Source organism: Drosophila bipectinata, chromosome XR, assembly GCF_030179905.1.
Source record: "Drosophila bipectinata strain 14024-0381.07 chromosome XR, DbipHiC1v2, whole genome shotgun sequence".
Lineage (NCBI taxonomy): Eukaryota > Metazoa > Arthropoda > Insecta > Diptera > Drosophilidae > Drosophila > Drosophila bipectinata.
Genome location: NC_091735.1, coordinates 9,733,861 through 9,754,362, shown reverse-complemented (window position 1 = coordinate 9,754,362; position 20,502 = coordinate 9,733,861). Strand labels below are relative to the sequence as shown.

Here is a 20,502-nt window from a genome sequence, read left to right as displayed (position 1 = left end):
TCGAAATCTAACAAAGTTCCAAATAACTTGCAGAAGGTATTATAATTTTGGTCAAAAGTGTGCAACGCAGTAAAGGAGACATCTCCGACCCTATAAAGTATATATATTCTTGTTCAGGATCACCTCCTGAGTTGATATGAGCATGTCTGTCCGTCTGTCTGTCTGTCCGTTTGTCTGTTTCTACGCAAACTAGCCTCTCAGTTTTAAAGCCATCGACATTGCACTTTGCACATACCCTTCTCTCCTTTGCACGCAGTATATAAGTCGGAAGGGCCCGGATCGGCCGAATATATCCTATAGCTGCCATATAACTGATTGATCGGAAATGGTATAACTTTGGTGTTTTTAGAGTTAGAGAGTTCAAATTTGACATGAGAGCTATTTTTGGCAAAATATTACGACATGCCAAATTTCATAAGGATCTGCCGACTATATCCTATAGCTGCCATATAACTGAATGATCGGAAATGACTCAACTTCCGTGTTTTAGAAAATAGAAAACTGGAATTTAGTACAGATTCTATTTTTGGTCAGTTGATCCGACCTACCAAATTTCATAAGGATCGGCCGACTAAATCTTATAGCTGCCATATAACTGAACGATCGGAAATGACCCAACTTTCGTGTTTTTGATGATAGAAAGCTGGAACTTGGTACAGATTATATTTTTGGTCAGATAATCCGACCTACCAAATTTCATAACGATCGGTTGACTATATCTTATAGCTGACATATAACTGTACGATCGGAAATGGTTTTTGGTAGAAATATCAACTTTCGTATTTTTGAAGATAGAAGCTTGGGACTTTTTTTTAGATTTTTTATTGTAATTAATTGGTTTTATTATGATGTAATCATAAGGATCGGCCAACTATATCCGATATTTGCGATATATATCCGGTTTTAGCTGCAAGGGTATATCAACTTCGGCTCCGCCCGACTTTAGCTTTGCTGTCTTGTTTTGAAGTCTCTTAGCTATATTAACTGATAAAATATTGCATTGCGTTGCCCGAGGTCATAGTTAAAAACTATGACTTACGAAAGAAATTTAGTTGTTTTATTTAATTATTTTTGTTTTATATTTCAACATGTAAATAACGTAAAAACCAAAAACTGTAATAATTGTTTGAAAAAGCTATGTAATAATTGCTAAGTGGGAACAGTCTTATAAAACAATTTGCCTTTGTTTTTGTAATATAACAAACAGTTCGATTCCCAGGTTTGGCTTAACCGTGAGCTGGGAGAAATTTTATATGAAGATGGGGAGAGTAGTTTTGTTACTGTATTGGTAGTAGTAGTTATTCCTCCTGATTCCGCTCTCTGAGTCGATCGGATCGTTTTGTGAAGAGTTATTGTTTTTGGATATTCGTAATAGCCACGGACGCAATCTCAACACCTACATACATATCTAGTAGTCGCGGTCCTAGCCGAGCCTATGCTTCAGATGCCTTGTCCCACCATCGCCGATTCCACCAGAGAGAGGGAGAAGCAAAACGCAGGTAAGCAGAGTTTTCAGGCAAGAGCATGAAATGTGGTTACAGACGGTGAGAATTATTTTTAGTTTTAGTTTGTTTTCGTCTGTTGGTGTGTACAGCGGCATATATTATTTCGTTTAGTTTATTTTTTGTGCTCAATTTTATTGTTTTCTATTTTTTTGTGAGCGTTACAATTGCTTTTCATACTTTGTATTCCTGTTTAATGCGCATCTGAACCCACTTACCCCCCCGCACTCTACTGATCACATCCACTGACTCGAAGAATCGACTTATGTACATATGCCGTGGCCATTGGTAAGAAATGGTTACCCTTTTTGAAAGTTTTGATGTTCTGGCACAGCACTTGGATGTGGCTGTGTATGTAACCACGAGGTCTTGGGCTCTGTAAGTAGATAAAATGTAAAGTTTGGCAACTAAAGATTTAGATTTTACATTAGTTGAATTTAGTTGAATACATTGGTCAGCCTATTACCTAACCCAGTCAATGGCCTGAATAAATTTACATTCAGCGAACCAAAAGTCATCCAGTAATCCAAAAATTTTTCTACCACGACAACAAATTTTCCCTAAAGTCTGAGTTGGCTATATCTATTATTATTTAGGTCTATCTCTAGTTATGATATTAGTTCGTGTGTAAGTCATCAGAGACCAAATATCGTAAAACTAAAAAACAAAAATGTCTTCATCAATGAATAACAGCCCTTTAAAGAGTAAAATAATCTTAGAATATTTTAGAAAGTATTATGCTTTTATTAATAATATTAATTATAAAATTATAAATAAAATAAAAAAAATAGAATAAAATTATTAATTTTAGAATAAATTAATTTTAGAATTCTCGTTAAACTCAATAAAAAGTTTACATAAAAATAAAAAATAAAATATATGTATATAAAATTGATCAAGAATATACAGGCCTATATATAAAGAATATACCTATATAGTATATACCTATGTGGACTAGAACACTGGGTTAAGGTCTTTGTCGATATAACTTGTTGAAAATTGTTCAAAGTTTAAAAACCAGTGCTAAAATTACAAAGAATATAGAATTAAAGGCATTCTCCCAATTCCAGCAAATAAAAACATGGCTATATCACTTGGAAAAGTGAATACACAGGTCTGTATAGGCTACGCCAAACCACCTTGCCCATCAATGCCAACATAGTCAGGAATCATGCCAGGACAACCAATCCGACCAATCAGCACCTACGATAACCTCGGCGCGACTCAACAGCGGCAGTCGCACCTGGACTGTACTTCTACTATGCTTAAACCAGAGCTGGAGTTGGTACTAAGGCCACCAGAAAGTGGAACCAGCAACAGCATAGCCGCAGTGAAGGCGGCACTCAACGACGCCAAGTCAAAGTTCTTCGGGATAAACAGTTCTGAATCAGCAGGGGCTGTCAAACCGGAACCCAAGTACCAGAATGTTCCGCAGCGTGACTTTCTACTAGAAAAGACTCCGGCTCTTGCCGCAGTGGTAATAGTGTCTACACCTACTACTGTTCCTTTAAAGGACCTGCCGGACAAGACGCTGTTTAATTCTACCGTGTACGAACAGATTCCACTGAGTGACTTGGACCTTTCACAACCATCCCAAGTAAGCTTAAAAAAATTATTGAAGCTTATTTCTAGTTATTGAGGTACCATTCATTTTCTTAAATAGGCCGTGTACATGAGCACCACAGTGCCGCAGAACATGAAAGCTAAGAAGATCGCTGGACGTCATACGCCCACCCGGAACAGCTTAAGGCACAGCCGCATGATTGTTGTGAATCACAACCATGACAGTGAGTTGCTTTTAACTTATTTTATCTTAGAATTAGAATATTGGTTCCATGAATATTCAACGTTCAATTCGCATATGAAATTTCAAAGTTCAATTTCGTATGCTTCATAACCTTTGGTTTTCCCTCCAGCACCTACACGGTTTCACTGTACTATGTATTCCATTTATGTAGAATAATGTGTAACAAACTAATAATTGAGCATACCAAAATTTGCTTTAGTACATACCATTTACGATATGCATATCTACCAAGTAAGTTATTGGCCAATTCGTAGATCAACGTCTCGATTATTACCTATAGCTGCCATAAAATTAGTGTTTTTTAAAATAGAAGCATCGGGCTTTTTTTTATACCCTTGCAGAAAGTATTATAATTTAATTAAAGCTATCGACTTGAAACTTTGCACACACACTTTTTTCCTTTGCAAGCAGTATATAAGTCGGAACGGCCAAGTCGGCCGACTATATCCTATAGCTGTCATATAATTTTGTGAAAGAGTCCGTCTGTCTGTCCGTCTGTCTCTTCACAAAATTTGAACACACCCTTCTTTCTGTTCCACGCACTATATAAGTCGGAACGGCCCGGATCGGCCAACTATATCCTATAACTGCCATATGACTGATTGATCGGAAATGGTATAACTTTGGTGTTTTTAAAGTTAGAGAGTTCAAAGTTTAGAGACTGTTTGTCAAAATACATTTCATATAACATGCTACATTTCATAAGGATCGGCCGACTACTTCCTATAGCTGTCATATAACTGAACGATTGAAAATAACCCAACTTTCGTGATTTGAAGATAGAAAGCTGGAACTTAATACAGAATATATTTTTGGTCAGTTTATCCGACCTACCAAATTTCATAACGATCGGTCGACTAAATCTTATAGCTGCCATATAACTGAACGATCGGAAATGGTTTTTGGTAGAAATACCAACTTTGGTATTTTTGAATATAGAGCCTTGGGGCTTTTTATACCCTTGCAGAGGGTATTATAATTTTGTCCAAAAGTGTGCAACGCAGTGAAGGAGACATCTCCGACCCTATAAAGTACATATATTCTGGGATCAGGATCACCTCCTGAGTTGATATGAGCATGTCCGTCTGTCCGTCTGTCTGTCCGTCTGTTTGTCCGTCTGTCTGTCTGTCCGTTTCTACGCGAACTAGTCTATCAGTTTAAAAGCTATCGTCTTGAAACTTTGCACACACCCTTCTTTTCTTTGCACGCAGTATATAAGTCGGAACGGCCCGGATCGGCCGACTATATCCTATAGCTGCCATATAACTGATTGATCGGAAATGGTATAACTTTGGTGTTTTTAGAGTTAGAGAGTTCAAATTTGACACGAGAGCTACGACATGCCAAACTTCATAAGGATCGGCCGACTATATCTTTGAGCTGCCATATAACTGAACGATCGAAATGACCCAACTTTCGTGTTTTTGAAGATAGAAAGCTGAAACATAATAAAACCAATTAATTACAATAAAATATCTAAAAACAAGAAAGGAAAGCTAACTTCTGGCGGAGCCGAAGTTTATATACCCTTGCAGTTTAAACCGGATATATATCGCAAACATCGGATATAGTTGGCCGATCCTTATGGGAATATGAATATATAATCCAATTCATTACAATACAAAATCAAAACAAGAAAGGAAAGCTAACTTCGGGCGGAGCCGAAGTTGATATACCCTTGCAGTTAAAACCGGAATATAGAATAGAATCTGTACCAAGTTCCAGCTTTCTATCTTCAAAAACACGAAAGTTGGGTCATTTCCGATCGTTCAGTTATATGGCAGCTATAGGATATAGTCGGCCGATCCTTATGAAATTTGGTACGTTGGATCAACTGACCAAAAATAGAATCTGTATTAAATTTCAGCTTTCTATCTTCAAAAAAACGAAAGTTGGGTCATTTCCGATCGTTCAGTTATATGGACGCTATAGGATATAGTCGGCCGATCCTTATGAAATTTGGCATGTCGTAATGTTTTGCCAAAAATAGCACTCATGTCAAATTTGAACTCTCTAACTCTAAAAACACCAAAGTTATACCATTTCCGATCGTTCAGTTATATGACAGCTATAGGATATAGTCCGCCGATCTTTACGAAATTTGGCATGTCGTATTATTTTGGCAAAAATAGCGCTCGTGTAAAATCTCTCTAACTCTAAAAACACCGAAGTTATACCATTTCCGATCAATCAGTTATATGGCAGCTATAGGATATAGTCGGCCGATCCGGGCCGTTCCGACTTATATACTGCGTGCAAAGGAAAGAAGGGTGTGTGCAAAGTTTCAAGTCGATAGCTTAAAAAATGAGAGACTAGTTCGCGTAGAAACAGACAGACAGACGGACAGACGGACATGCTCATATCAACTCAGGAGGTGATCCTGATCAAGAATATATATACTTTATAGGGTCGGAGATGTCTCCTTCACTGCGTTGCACACTTTTAACCAAAATTATAATACCCTCTGCAAGGGTATAAAAAGAAAAAGGAAAAGATATATGTATTCTATGAATAGTCTTTTGTTTTAATTCTCCATTGGAATCTCCAAACGGTTTGTTGAAACTGATTCATAAGGTTATTCTTAAATTTTATGATGAACAATTAAAACCAACACCCACACTCATTAGAATAAACCATCATAAAATTGGCATAACCATATTGTTTGTCCGAAAAATAAAAAATCGCTAAAAAATGTCAACTTATTTATGTAATTAGATCGATGATTTCTATGACATCGAACTTATAAACTACAATTTGTCAAGCATTCACTCTTTTTTTAAGCAATATCAAAACAAACAAGAAAGAAAAGCTTACTTCGGGCGGAGCAGAAGTTGATACCCTTGCAGTTAAAACCGGATATATATCGCAAACATCGGATATAGTTGGCGGATCCTCATGATTACATCATAATAAAACCCAATAATTACAATAAAAAATCTAAAAAAAGTCCCAAGCTTCTATCTTCAAAAATACGAAAGTTGGTATTTCTACCAAAAACCATTTCCGATCGTTCAGTTATATGGCAGCTATAAGATATAGTCGGCCGATCGTTATGAAATTTGGTAGGTCGGATTAATTGACAAAAAATATAATCTGTACCAATCTGTAATCTAATTCTGTAAAACACGAAAGTTGGGTCATTTTCGATCGTTCAGTTATACCATTTCCGATCAATCAGTTATGCGGCAGCTATAGGATATAGTTTGCCGATCCGGGCCGTTCCGACTTATATACTGCGTGCAAAGAAAAAGAGGGTGTGTGCAAAGTTTCAATAGCTACTGGGAGACTAGTTTGCGTAGAAACAGACAGACGGGCAGACAGACGAACAGACGGACATGCTCATATCAACTCAGGAGGTGATCCTGATCAAGAATATATATACTTTATAGGGTCGGAGATGTCTCCTTCACTGCGTTGCACACTTTTGGACAAAATTATAATACCCTCTGCAAGGCTATAACAAAAAAGGACAAGAAAGGAAAGCTATCTTCGGGCGAATCTGAAGTTGATATTCCCTTGCAGTTAAAACAACATCAAAAACATCGGACATAGTTGGCCGATCCCTATGAGAATATCATAATCATATCAATATCATAATCCATAAACCAATTAATTACAATAAAAAATCTAATGAAAAGACCCAAGCTTCTATCTTCAAAAATACCATAGTTGATATTTCTACCAAATACCATTTCCGATCGTTCAGTTATATAAAATTTGTTGCGTTACTTTTTATTATTTTATTATTTTCCCAAAAATTGATCTCATGTAAAATCTGAGCCAACTCTAAAAACACTCCAAATCAGTTATATGGTAGCTATAGGATATAGTCGGCCGATCCCGGTCGTTCCAACTCATCTACTGCGCGAAAAAAAAAAGAGAGATGGTGTGACCTCTCCAAAAGTATAAAAACTCGAAAGTCTTTTTATATGAGACTCTATTATAACAGAATGGTTAGTAAAATTCTAAATACATTTTATAGAAAGAACGCGTTTTAGTGAAAGAGTTCTTATCTCTATTTTTCTTATAGCGGGAAGAAATAGAGTATGTCATTCCTTGCTTAGTTTTATTTTTATGGAATCCGTTGGAAACATTTTATTAAATTTATTATGCTACAGAAAATAATATCTGTTTGGTCAGTGATATTTTTCAATGACAGTATTTACGGATGTATTTAATTTTGAAAAGTTACATAAAATTTTTATTTGGTCGAATTTGGGAATATACAAAAGAACGCCAATTTGGGGTGCGAGCGCAAAATGATAACGAACGAGAGTGTGCCCGCCTTAGATTATAGGCTGAGCGGATTCTCGCTAGCTTGAGATGCTAAATTAGTTGAATCCGAGGGGACGTGAGTCGGCTTGCGAGCAACAATGCGTACATTATTAATTCATTATTTAAACCTAACAGTTGTTTGCTGCTTGACCCGACGATCTTCCCCCTGTTGAGGCTTCTACTACAACTTCATTCTTAAGGGGCAACAGGCACAGCTTAGACACTGCGCGCTTGGTAACGTTAGATGAGGTTTCAATAACCGCTACTCATCGGCGGTAAGTTCCCGCCCTTGACTAGCACCACATCTTTCAGGGCCAAGGAAGGACCGGAGGGACGTCATTTGGAGCGCTGCTGAAGAAGGTTTAGGCAAAGATTATAAAGTACATAGATGGGACATCAGGGCCCAAAACGGTCAACTTTTTGCGTCGAGCTTGTTGGTGAGGGGGGAAACGCACATGCATACGATTCTATTTTTAGAACTCTTTACATGTACCCGTCAACAAAAATGTGAACCTATGTGTGTATGTGTGACTGCTCGCACGACGGAGTAAAAATGTTTTGGCTTCCAAATTTCAATTTCAATTTCTCGTTTCTGTTTTCGATGCGCCGATGTGGTAGTTGGTAGAACAAATAGTATTTTTGATCGCCGCAAAGGATGGTAGCGTAATGCATAGAGTAGTATATCTATGTTTAATTTTTCTGTGTTCAAATCCTCGTAAGGACTTTGAACTTTTTATAATTATAATTTTTTTTTCTTTAATTGTAATATTTTTCTTTAATTTTACAATTGTAAAATTGTTTAATTCTTCATTATGTCCGGCTAATAAAATTTCAAAGGAGTCCTTCCGGCATTTTGTCATCCGACACGTCCGTCACTTATTTTTACTTAAATTTTTATAGAATGCAATTAAAAATAATAATAAGATAGTAAAAGATATTTCTGATCTCCTTACTCTTACATTGGTTCTGTTACAACGTTTCAAACTTTCATCGTTCCAAAGATGTTACGATCTAAAAATAGAATTCTCTCTCTCCCTATCTCATCTGCCAGCCGTTTGTCGTGGAACCCGCTCTCAAATGTTTTCATTATTACAGCGGGTTCCACGACGGAAAAAATGAAAACATTTGAGAGCGGGTTCCACGACGCGGCCTGCCAAAATGCCGTAGAACCCGCACTTATAAACATTTTTACAGCGGGTTCCACTACGAACTGAGACGATGTTAAGGTTATTTTACAATTTTGTATTTTTTTTTATTGGATTATAAATTTAGGAAAACACATTAAAATAAAAAAACAATAATATAAATGGATTTAAAATTTAAAAAAAATGGACTTCCCGAGCCTGGTTTGAACTCGTTTTACTTTGCACACCAGCCAAGCACTCTACCACTCGGCTATTCCTCATTCGTTTTCACGCGAAAAATTTCTCAAACTTAACTTGTCGCTCGTTCCAGCGGGTTCCACTGCTGGAACCCGCCATAGAAAATTTTTCTTTGTATGAGATGTTCCATCTATGTACTTTATAATCTTTGGTTTAGGTACTCTTCCTTCAATCGGGTCCAGAAAGAGTGCTGCTGGAAAGGCACGCGCTTCCAGCTGTCCAATCGGTTGATGTTCAGTTTTGTGACACCGAGTTCGATAAAGCTGACTAAGAAACCAACTGTTAAAAAATGTACCGGGGTTAGAACATCGAGGTCTGCTGTATTCTCTGAAAGATACAATAATGGTCATGAATTTATGACGGCCCCAACATGGCACAGCAGCGTTCGCAACTCCTCGAATCCAAGAACTGAAGATCCAACAGCCCGGTAAAAATGGTGCTTGGCGGTTTTAACAGCCACTTCTCACAGTCCACCGAAATGCGGAAATCGAGGAGGAATAAAGTTCCATTCGATTGACTCCATAGAGCAAAACTCCAGCAATGCCCGTTGATGCTTATCGCTTATAAATAATCGGAGCAGCTCCTTAGCTCGTTTTTGGCTCCAACAAATTTGATTGTTTTGTCAGACCAAATATGTTGAGGCCTTCGGCGGGTGTATATAAACCACTTTAAGGCCTGCAGAGAAGAAGTTGTAGACAGATCCCTTACAACCTCCAGGTGAACGGCTTTGGCATTTCCAGCTTACAATAAAAAGGCCCACAAAAAGCTACACCAAAGACCAGGAAGCCGCTAACTCTTTGCTCTGTGAGGTCAGACATAATGTGCTCCAGGAAGTGAGGCTTAGTCCGAAAGCATCGGATTTGTGTAGTGCCTTTGTCACCGTTTTTTTCCCCCCAATTGGCCAATATTTGGACCGAATGATTGCCAAAAGCGCTCGAGGTCCCATATGTAAATTCCGCTTATAGAAATCAACAATTATAGTCAGCGTAGCTGGATGGCTTCTAGGAAGTATAATTGGATGCTGACTATCAAAATCCAATAACGAATTTTTTAGACGACCGTCTACACGCAACAGACCAAATTAATCAAAACAAGAAAGCAAAGCTAACTTCGGGCGGAGCCGAAGTTGATATACCCTTGCAGCTAAAACCGGATATATATCGCAAACATCGGATATAGTTGGCCGATCCTTATGATTACATCATAATAAAACCAATTAATTACAATAAAAAATCTAAAAAAAAGTCCCAAGCTTCTATCTTCAAAAATACGAAAGTTGATATTTCTACCAAATACCATTTCCGATCGTTCAGTTATATGGCAACTATAGGATATAGTCGGCCGATCCTAATGAAATTTTGTAGATCGGATTAGCTGACCAAAAAATATAATCTGTACCAAGTTCCAGCTTTCTATCTTCAAAAAATCTATCTTCAAAATAGCTCTCATGTCAATTTTGAACTCTCTAACTCTAAAAACACCAAAGTTATACCATTTCCGATCAATCAGTTATATGGCAGCTATAGGATATAGTCGGCCGATCCGGGCCGTTCCGACTTATATACTGCGTGCAAAGGAAAGAAGGGTGTGTGCAAAGTTTCAAGTCGATAGCTTTAAAACTGAGAGACTAATTTGCGTAGAAACAGACAGACGGACAGACGGACATGCTCATATAAACTCAGGAGGTGATCCTGATCAAGAATATATATACTTTATAGGGTCGGAGATGTCTCCTTCACTGCGTTGCACACTTTTGGACAAAATTATAATACCCTCTGCAAGGGTATAAAAAGGAGAGGATGAGGCAAAAGCACTGGATACCGCACTCCCTATTCCATTTTGAAGCTCATTTACTTCTGCGTTCCAGACTATCGATAAAACTTGTGAACATATGCCAATATCCTCTGCAGTGATTGAATAGAATTAGAGTACTTAGAAATCCGCTATCCCCGTTCGGAGACTTAATGAGCAGGACCCTTTCACGTAAATCCAAATTAATCAAAAAAAGGAGAGGATGAGGCAAGAGCACTGGATACCGCACTCCCTATTCCATTTTGAAGCTCATTTATTTCTGCGTTCCAGACTATCGCTAACCAAGACACCTTTGCGTCGAATGTGTCGTTGCGTCGCACAGTGGTCGATTTAGCCAATCTGGCAGTCAATAATTAATATCAAGCTAAATAAACAAGTTATGTTTTTCAAATTATTTTTATAATTTAGTATGTAAATTAACAAATATTTAACAATACTTTAAAAAAAAAAAAAATTTTTTTAAATTAAAAAATAAATGTTTTAATTTTGATTTTTTTTTAGAAAAATTTTCAGCTCTGTATTTTATTATAACAAAATTGGAAAATTACATTTCATTGTTGCTAATTTCGGGGATGCTTTCCAAAAGCTGAATCACCTCGTCATCCAAAGCAACATACTTTTTTGAGAACGTGGAAATACATTTTGACATCGATGATATTAGCGGGGATGATGTCAGTAAAAGTGAATGCATAAGGTCTTCCATCGTATTTATTCTGGACGATTTCAGGATCACTAAAGCGCTGGCGGTATGTCGAATGGCCACGACTCCCATCGCAGCCCCATTTATATATGGCTTTTAATGGACCACTGATTTTGGAATCTTCTAGCTTCTAGCAAAAAGCTGCTTTGTATCCTTCAATTATACGAGCAACAGTGTGGTCAACCAAAGACTGCATACTGACTTCCGCTGAAGTGTCCGAAATGTGTATGTCCTCAGGATAAGTCGCCTTTTTGGCCTTTAGCACAACATCATAACAAGGAAACATTTTTGACCCATGATTTTTCACAATTATTTGAACTAGCTGGTACGAATTTTTTGTAAAGTCTCCATCTACCATAAGGGCTAAGGCTTCTTCAGGGCTAATATTTCCTGCATTTTCAACTTCTGCGCTCTTAGTAATTTTTGTGGGATTTTCTGAGTCTAGGTTCAATAACATATGAGATGCATTTCTTTTGCCAGAATTATACAAACTCACGCGAGCAGCCACGACCAATTCTTCGCATGGGGTTTCCTTAACAATGTCGGAAACTCTTCGAACTTGGCGATGAGGTTTGCAATCAGAGAAAGGTTTTACTGGGCGCCCAGAGCTACTAGAGGCTATTTCAGTTAGCACAATAGACTCATTTAGCCTATTTTCATTTTGTTTTTGAAAATATATGTGGTTTCTACGTCATTTTTTCCACTTTTCCGTAAGTTTGCTAGAAAATTTGGATAATTGTTCATTAATTTGCTTGTATTCTTCATCGCTAATATTGTTCTTATCAATAAGGAATGAAAAAACATGTCTTTGAATTGCCTCAAGTTTCTTTTCGAGCACAGTTTCCTTGTGCCATATTGCAAAAAGCGTGCTTCTTAAAACTGACATTGTACCTATAAAATATAATAAGCTATAGGGTAGCAGCTGGTAGCACCTCATTTTGACACTGGACGATTCACAAAAGCTAATTCTATAAACACAAAAAGATTGGTGGCAGGAGACCGTAGGGGTCACAAGTTCTGTTCCACGAAAGTCTGAGGTATGTAAGTAATGCTACTGTAAATTAAATGTTAACTTATACATCGATTTACCACGAATACAAACAAACACAGGACACACATATGTTTTTTTTATTAAATACATACCAACTTTGACTTAGGATAACACTTATTTCAGAAAAAACGCAAAACTTTAACTTTTACAAAGCAGAAGAAAACCCTTAAAAATTGCGGGAAAATATATTAAGGTGTGGACAGAAAAATTTAGTGAGCTTCACTAGCTCACGACTGCGTGACTATCGATTAAAAAAATGTAGTAGCATAAAAATAAAAATTGGCGGGATTTAAGTTTTCAAAATAAATATAAATATGAATTAAATTTCAACCTTTAATTTTATATTTATTGCCTGCCAGATTGGCTCAATCGACCACTGTGCGTCGTTAATAAAACTTGTGAACATATGCCAATATTCTCTGCAGTTATTGAATATAATTAGAGTACTTAGAAACCGCTATCCCCGTTCGGAGACTAAATGAGCAGGACCCTTTAACGTAAATCCAGGGTCAATCTCTCAGATGGGACCGCGGTTAGCCACTCCTCAAAATTAGAACACCACTTCCTTAACCGAAATTGGCCTTTGGCTAATGGCTTCATCTATAGAGTCGCCTCCGGAAAGTAACATTTTCATCCACATAAAAGTCGCGATCATCCACATAAAAGTCGCGACGCCGAATTTCTGCCCCTTTTGGAAATTGCATTAATTGCTCATCCTCTGGAAGTCTCACAGCGTAAGCTCCAGAATCCAGCCGAGCAACATGTTGCACAAAATGCGCATTGCAAACGGCGGAGCAGACAATCTAACCGATCATCCAGCATAGTTTGGCTCTTCGGAACATCCTTGTCGGCAGTGGAAACGAGTGACCTTCTCTGAACCTCCCCCACACACGACCCATCCAATTCGGGTTTTCTGCGGCAACGGTAGGCCGGCTGAGAGCTGAATTTGCCCAAAACATAGCAGCTCTTAAAAAAGACTGGCTCTGAGTACATCAACAGAAAATCGGTCTGAGGCAAAGATGATATCGGCAATATCAGAAACCGCCATGAATGATTTATACCTCCGGAGCTGCAGCTGACTAGCCAGCCGGGAAGTGATCTCGTGCAAGAATGTTCACTGTAGCAAGCAAAGATATGTCATCACAGCGACCTTGAGCAACTAGTGCATTAGCAGTGGACGGCGAAGAGGGTATAAGCTTGGCGCACTCGGCTATGGCTGACGTAGTAGGTCCAACCAAAGGCTGGCCGCTAGAAAACTTCGATTCCAGAAAATGCAGCAGGCTGTGATGCTTCCTTCCACAGCTGCGACCATAAGCAGCGAGGCACTCACGCATGTGATGGCCCGTTTGGAGACACTTCCGACAAAGCCCGAGTCGCCTACCCTCACCATTGGCAGAAATCGGCGGCATGCAGACGTTATTGGGACCATTTTCCGCATAAAATACAGACAGAGGGAAGCGAATTATTAACAATAAAAGATGATCTACGGTTATTTTCACCTCGACGCCTTCCCACCTGAACGCCCGGGCTCCTAATTAGGACTCTCCTCCTACTTAGCCTGGGTGCCAACCGTACCAACCAACCAACCAATGGGTACCAACCTTTAAGGAAGAACCTGGACAATAATGCAGCAGGCGATCTGTTTTGACGTACCAAATTATTTAAGACTCGCATATGGGCATTGAATTTTTCCGAAAGACCTCGAAGATCTGCAATTAACCACTTTCCAACAAACTGAGGCCCAGAATCTCGTTTCCATGATCCTGAAATATTAAGCGACGGTTATTAAATCGTTATTAAATATTATTATCCAATAAATTCAGCGCGACATCATAATTCTCGTCGGAGACTTCCAAGAAACATTGGAAACAGGCTGAAGAGCTCCTTGGTTCCTCTGCACATTGGGCGGAAACGCCGCCTTGTTGCCGACATTAGAATTTCCAGAACCGTTTGGACTGGGTTCGTTTATATGTAGTCCCATTTCTGTCCATAATCTCTTCTCAATTATTTTTTGTCTTGACATCTTGTCCTAATTAGAATCATTATATACTCACCATTTTTGAAGACCCACTCGGTATGATATATTCAAAACGAACTCAAATAATCGAATCCATGCGTGTAGAGGACTAACTGCAAGGCATTCGGGTTTGGTTACAAAACCTTACTGTTAATATCAGTTATTTTAAAAAAGTCCTTTGGGCCTGCTCCACAAATCGGACATGGTTGGGTGGACCTTGTCCCCGTTAAAGTATTCAAAACTTTGCCATGTATAAGCGTCATGCGTAAGTCGTATGAAATTTCTACTTTAAGAGGGGCTTCTTCCAATAAAAATGTTTTTAAATTGGCTATTTGTAGATCCAAAATATTTTTTGAGTTTAAAATATGTTCTCGACTTTCCTTAGTGAATTCTATCTTTAATGGCCTGCAATACCTGACGGACTGTGGGTTTTGATTTCTTCAGATAATTCGTCCCATTTGATCAGTCATTTCAAGAGGAATTCAGCAACAGTTTCTGATACTTGTATTGCTAGTGGCCTGCTCTTGTTATACCCTTGCAGATGGTATTTTAATTTTGTCCAAAAGTGTGCAACGCAGTGAAGGAGACATGTCCGACCCTATAAAGTATATATATTCTTGATCGGGATCCCCTCCTGAGTTGATATGAGAATGTCCGTCTGTCCGTCTGTCTCTCAGTTTTAAAGCTATCGTCTTGAAACTTTGCACACACTCTTCTTTACTTTGCACGCAGTATTTAAGTCGGAACGGCCCGAATCGGCCGACTATGTCCTATAGCTGCCATATAACTGATTGATCGGAAATGGTATAACTTTGGTGTTTTTGAACGAACGCTGAAACTTAGTACATATTCTATTTTTGGTCAGTTAATCCAACCTACCAAATTTCATTAGGATCGGCCGACTATATCCTATAGCTGCCATATAACTTAACGATCGGAAATGGTATTTGGTAGAAATATCAACTTTCGTATTTTTGAAGATAGGAGCTTGGGACTTTTATTGGTTTTATTATGATGTAATCTTTAGGATCGGCCAACTATATCCGATGTTTGCGATAAATATCCGGTCTTAACTGCAAGGGTATATCAACTTCGGCTCCGCCCGAAGTTTAGCTTCCTTTACCTTTTCATAGCTAGGAAAAATATTGCAATTCTTTTTTATATTCATTAATCTAATGTTAATATATTGTTGCTTTGATAAGAAGTTCTCAATAAGGAATGCCAACGCCTCATCTTCTGACAGTAAATTTGGTGTCGAACTCTTCGAATGACATTCGAATGAATGACTCTTCGTTTGCATTCAATTTTGTCTTTAAAATCCTAGACGTTTCCTTATCTCCGGACTTCTTTGCTGACATGGCAGCTGCATGTATAAGAATGTCTTTTAAATTTTCCTTCGAAAGTTTTGAAGCCAACATTCTTTTCAAACGAGCTCCTCCTTCTTCGAAAGCTAAATGGGGTCTTCCTCTCTGTTTTGTGGCATGATCCTCTTGGACAGAAATGATATTTCTGACGCTAGCCAGCTTTTATTTGCCTCCTTAAAACGTTCCATATGTCTATTACTTTTGATTAATAGCTTTTTAGCATGGGCAATAAAATTTTGCAATTGTTTCTTTATGCCATTTAGAGCGTCGGTAGATAAGCAATTTTTGTTTATTTTATCGCATAGCCAATCAAATGTAGCGTCAATACTGCGCCCCCTGCCCAGCCACACATCCAACAAATCGGATCAACGAATGTTGAGTTTTCCTAAAACTATTCAAATATATTTAAATTAGCAAATATGCGCAAAAGGTGTTAACTTTATTTCAATATACATAGAATAACACATACAACCTCATTTGCAGTTCACGTAATACGACGTAATATCATTAGTTCCAGTCCACGAAACACAGGCATTTTGGGGTTTTATTGCATATAAAACATGTATGTATTTATAAATCAACTAAATATAACATAACACAAACACATGCATAATTTTGAAACTTTTAACAGTATTCTACATACCTTGATGTCTATTTTCTATACTTAAGTTTCAAAATAAGCACTGTGTTTTAATGATCATAAATTAACAAACGTTGGCCACGTGAAAGAGAAAAAGTTTGGAACACATAACCTAGAACAATCAGCTGACTTTAAATGGCCAGGGATGGCAATAAAAATATTTTAAAAGTATTTTTATAATGGGGCAACATTTTTTTAACGGAATAAAAAAAAGGGAAAATTTAACAAAATAATTTAACAAACAAACGGGTTGGGGTGGGTGCTCCTGTGACTGCGCCGCTGGAATTCATAATTGATTATACTAAGTTCCGACCAACCCAAGGTAAATAATTCCGGCTCCAAAATTTTGTCACTCAAAATTTATTTGCTCGCGGCGAACACGATCTGTCCCTCTGTGCGCTCAGACCGTAGCGGAATTGTGGAACGTATATACATATATGAAGTTATGTGCGGGCGAATGCACTTGCGTTAAGGAACGTATGTATGTACATATGTATGAAGTCTATGCGCGGGCGAATGCACTTTCGGTACATGAACTTATTATTATTTATTTATTTTTGTTTATTTTTAGTATTTTTGTGTAATTTGTTTATTATTATAAACAAACTGTTTGCTTATTAGCCACTGATGTGCTGATATGCCGCGAAGAGATAACGAAGGACAGTGCGCCCGCCTTAGATAATAGGCTAAGCGGATACTTGCTAGCTTGAGATGCTAAATTAGGTGAAGCCGATGGGCCGAGAAGGAGTCGGCTTGCGACCAACAATGCGTACATTATTAATTCATTATTTAAACCTAGCAGTTGTTTGCTGCTTGACCCGACAATATCTTTGCTCATTTTTTTCAACTATTTATAAAAATACCTATAACAAGTTTTGGCTATCTACAAGATATAAAACGGTACTGAACTAAGCTTACATAAAAACTCAGAAATACTTTGAAGATAGACGTAACTTTTCAAAATATTCTGATAAAAAATTACAGAGAATAATAATTCAATAAAATTTCCTCAAGCTTCATTAACCAAAAATTTAAATTCGAATGCTCTTTTTATTGCAAAAGTAAAACAAAAATCATACATGGAAAAAATGTTTAGTGATTTTCCCAATCATAGAAGCATTGTGTCGGGTCAGGCAGCATCCGCTGAATTTTTATTTTATTATTATTTATTAAGCTAAATTATGGACATATCGCCTTAGATAGGCGCGTTGAAATCAAGCGGATGAGACAAAGTCGGCTTGCGACCATTTTAAGAGAGCTTTATCTTCGCAATGTCTATGCCGGGCCGCCCTCTCCGCTATTGAGAGCTTTAGCTTAGTGTATGTCTAATCGGGCCGCGCTCTCTGTCCATACAGAAATGCAGACTAAATAAATTATAACGTACAATTCTTAAATTCGGCCTTTTTATTTTCGAGCGGATTTACGTCATTGAAAACCCTCAATGACCAAACACATTGGGTCAACGCCATTGGCGTTCATCAAAATCGGAATAAAAGAAGTATTTTACGAATATCTCACCAACAAAAAAATGGTAAAATATGAATTCTTACAAAAAGGGTTTCGAAAGATTTCAAACTTTAGTATTTTTTTTGTTGTTTTTAAATTATTTCAAAATAGTAACACATTTGGTTTTTTTGAAACGTTTTTTCTAGTAAGATCAGGTTAATTAATAAACAAGAAAGGAAAGCTAACCTCGGGCGGAGTCGAAGTTGATATACCCTTGCAGTTAAAACCGTATATGAATCGCAAACATCGGATATAGTTGGCCGATCCTCATGAAAATAACATAACATAACTAAAAAAAAAAAGCCCCTAGCTTTAATCTTCAAAAGTACCAAAGTTGGTATTTTTACCAAATACCATTTCCGATCAATCAGTTACATAGCCGCTATAGGATATAGTCGGGCGATACCGGCCGTTCCGACCTATATGTATGCGGGCAAAGCAAAGAAGGGTGTGTGAAAAGTTTCATGATAGTGCTTACTTGGCAATAATATTTCATTATTTATATATATTAGTTTCATATGCATGTGTGCATATGCAGCATATGCGGCTGTAATATTGCAATACTAATATTAGTATTCAATGTAATATTTTCAAACATTTGTTTTTTCACATTGTTGGGAAAATACAACTGTTTTTAATATACATTTGAAATAGATTTCATTAATTGGCTTTTATTTTATCACCTTTAAGGTCTTCATGCCGCATGTTCAAGACGCATCTTAAATCTGAACATATCACGTCAAATGCTGATCATGCAATTGGCTGTTGGCTTCCTGATTTCGGGACTTTCCTTGTGGATACTTCGGCTGGGACCTATTCGTTCCGTACTAATCAATCCATATTTAAGTGGCCTATCAGTGAGTTTTTACATTAACAGAACATTAGCTGTCACAGAATCACAACCAGTCTTTTATTTTTTGCAGTTACTCTTGTCTAGTGTTGTCGGTCTAATTATTTTGAGAAAGCACAGAACTGAACACAGACCATCGGAAAACTGTTATAAGGTGGAGTCTTGTTTATTGTCTATCCTGGCACTTATATTCTGCTGCCTGGCACTAGTCTGTGCCGCAATCGAGTTTTCAGAGTTAAGCTCCACCGTAAACGGAACGTGTGGACCAGCCACAAGTTCATTAATGCGCCAACACCACTGCACCTGCTTTTCACCAGCTGCTGACGATGCTGTTCTAGTGGAAAGAAGTCCGGGAATTGCAGCTCAATCAGGTGGGATGCAACCGACAAGCGGTGCAACGGACGTTAGGGAGGAGGATGGGTGAGTATGGCAAAAGAACGACATACATGTCGTATGTTTATTATCAAGCAATAAAATTCTTTTTGTTTTTAGCGGAAAACGGTGCAGGGGTTTTAGGACCGAGTGGAAGTATCTGTTGGCATTCTCGATGGTCCTTAATTCTTTAGGAATAATAACAACCTTCTTATGTATAACACTATTTATTTGTAGCCAGCCCCGTAGAAAAAAAATTTACACTTCCGTGTAAATTTACACTTCCGTGTAAATTTTTTTTATTAAGTGCACTATTTTCTTACATTATTTTTTATTTTTATATTTTTAAAAATAAATTTTAAAAAATTTGGTTTTTCTGAAATTTTTCTTTGTCGTCCTCTTTGTCTAACAATTATTCTTTGTAAAGAATATGGAAGAATTTAGAATGTAGAATTTAGGGAAATATTTTAATAAAAAAACAAGAAAGGAAAGCTAACTTCGGGCGAAGCCGAAGTTGATATACCCTTGCAGTTAAAACCGGATATATATCGCAACCATCGGATTTAGTTGGCCGATCCTTATGAAATTTGGTAGGTTGGATGAACTGACCAAAAATAGAATCTGTACCAAGTTCCAGCTTTCTATCTTCAAAAACACAAAAGTTGGGTCAATTCCGATCTTTCAGTTATATGGAAGCTATAGGATATAGTCGGCCGATCCTTATGAAATTTGGTAGGTTGGATCAACTGACCAAAAATAGAATCTGTATTAAATTCCAGCATTCTATCTTCAAAAACACGAAAGTTGGGTCATTTCCGATCGTTCAGTTATATGACAGCTATAGTCGGCCGATCCTTATGTAATTTGGCACGTCGTATTGTTTTGCCAAAAATAGCTCTCATGTTAAATTTGAACTCTCTAACTCTAAAAACACCAAAGTTATACCATTTCCGATCAATCAGTTATATGGCAGCTATAGGATATAGTCGGCCGATCCCGGTCGTTCCGACTTATATACTGCTTGCAAAAGAAAGAAGGGTGTGTGCAAAGTTTCAAGTCGATAGCTTTAAAACTGAGAGACTAGTTCGCGTGCGTCTGTCTGTCTGTCCCTTTCTACGCGAACTAGTCTCTCAGTTTTGAAGAAATTTGACATGAGAGCTATTTTTGGCAAAACATTACGTCATGCCAAATTTCATAAGGATCGGCCGACTATATCCTATAGCT

General features: G+C 37.7%; 1 protein-coding gene and 1 long non-coding RNA gene across 7 annotated transcripts; one reads left to right on the top strand and one right to left on the bottom strand.

Annotated features, from left to right (window-relative positions):
* The first annotated feature begins 1,305 nt into the window (after nt 1-1,305).
* On the top strand, nt 1,306-19,660 carry LOC108124122 (uncharacterized). 2 transcript variants are annotated; one of them, XM_070283056.1, is made up of 6 exons: nt 1,306-1,499; nt 2,573-3,099; nt 3,166-3,289; nt 18,747-18,913; nt 18,980-19,326; nt 19,399-19,660. In XM_070283056.1, the coding sequence occupies exons 2-6, from the start codon at nt 2,674-2,676 to the stop codon at nt 19,550-19,552; spliced, it is 1,218 nt and encodes a 405-aa protein (XP_070139157.1). In that variant the 5' UTR covers nt 1,306-1,499; nt 2,573-2,673; the 3' UTR covers nt 19,553-19,660. The 2 variants fall into 2 exon arrangements, with proteins under 2 accessions (XP_070139157.1, XP_043067194.2); XM_043211259.2 differs by lacking the exon at nt 1,306-1,499 and adding an exon at nt 1,567-1,880.
* Nucleotides 11,233-16,655, bottom strand: LOC138927764 (uncharacterized). Of its 5 annotated transcripts, none has more exons than XR_011444263.1 (4): nt 16,554-16,655; nt 14,584-16,491; nt 14,131-14,292; nt 11,233-12,197 (listed from the first exon to the last, which is right to left on the bottom strand). It is a non-coding gene; the product is annotated as an uncharacterized lncRNA (long non-coding RNA). The 5 variants fall into 5 exon arrangements; XR_011444266.1 differs by having other exon boundaries at nt 11,233-11,919; nt 11,975-12,197; nt 14,584-16,621; XR_011444264.1 differs by having other exon boundaries at nt 14,131-14,525; nt 14,584-16,621.
* Nucleotides 19,661-20,502: the final 842 nt, after the last annotated feature.

What these genes read in the sequence shown, in the direction of transcription:
- LOC108124122 (XM_070283056.1), top strand. Translation starts at nt 2,674, where the DNA reads ATGCCAGGACAACCAATCCGACCAATCAGCACCTACGATAACCTCGGC. An exon ending in ACCTTTCACAACCATCCCAA is followed by an intron (nt 3,100 to 3,165) that starts GTAAGCTTAAAA and finishes TTTCTTAAATAG; the next exon opens with GCCGTGTACATGAGCACCAC. An exon ending in TGTGAATCACAACCATGACA is followed by an intron (nt 3,290 to 18,746) that starts GTGAGTTGCTTT and finishes ATCACCTTTAAG; the next exon opens with GTCTTCATGCCGCATGTTCA.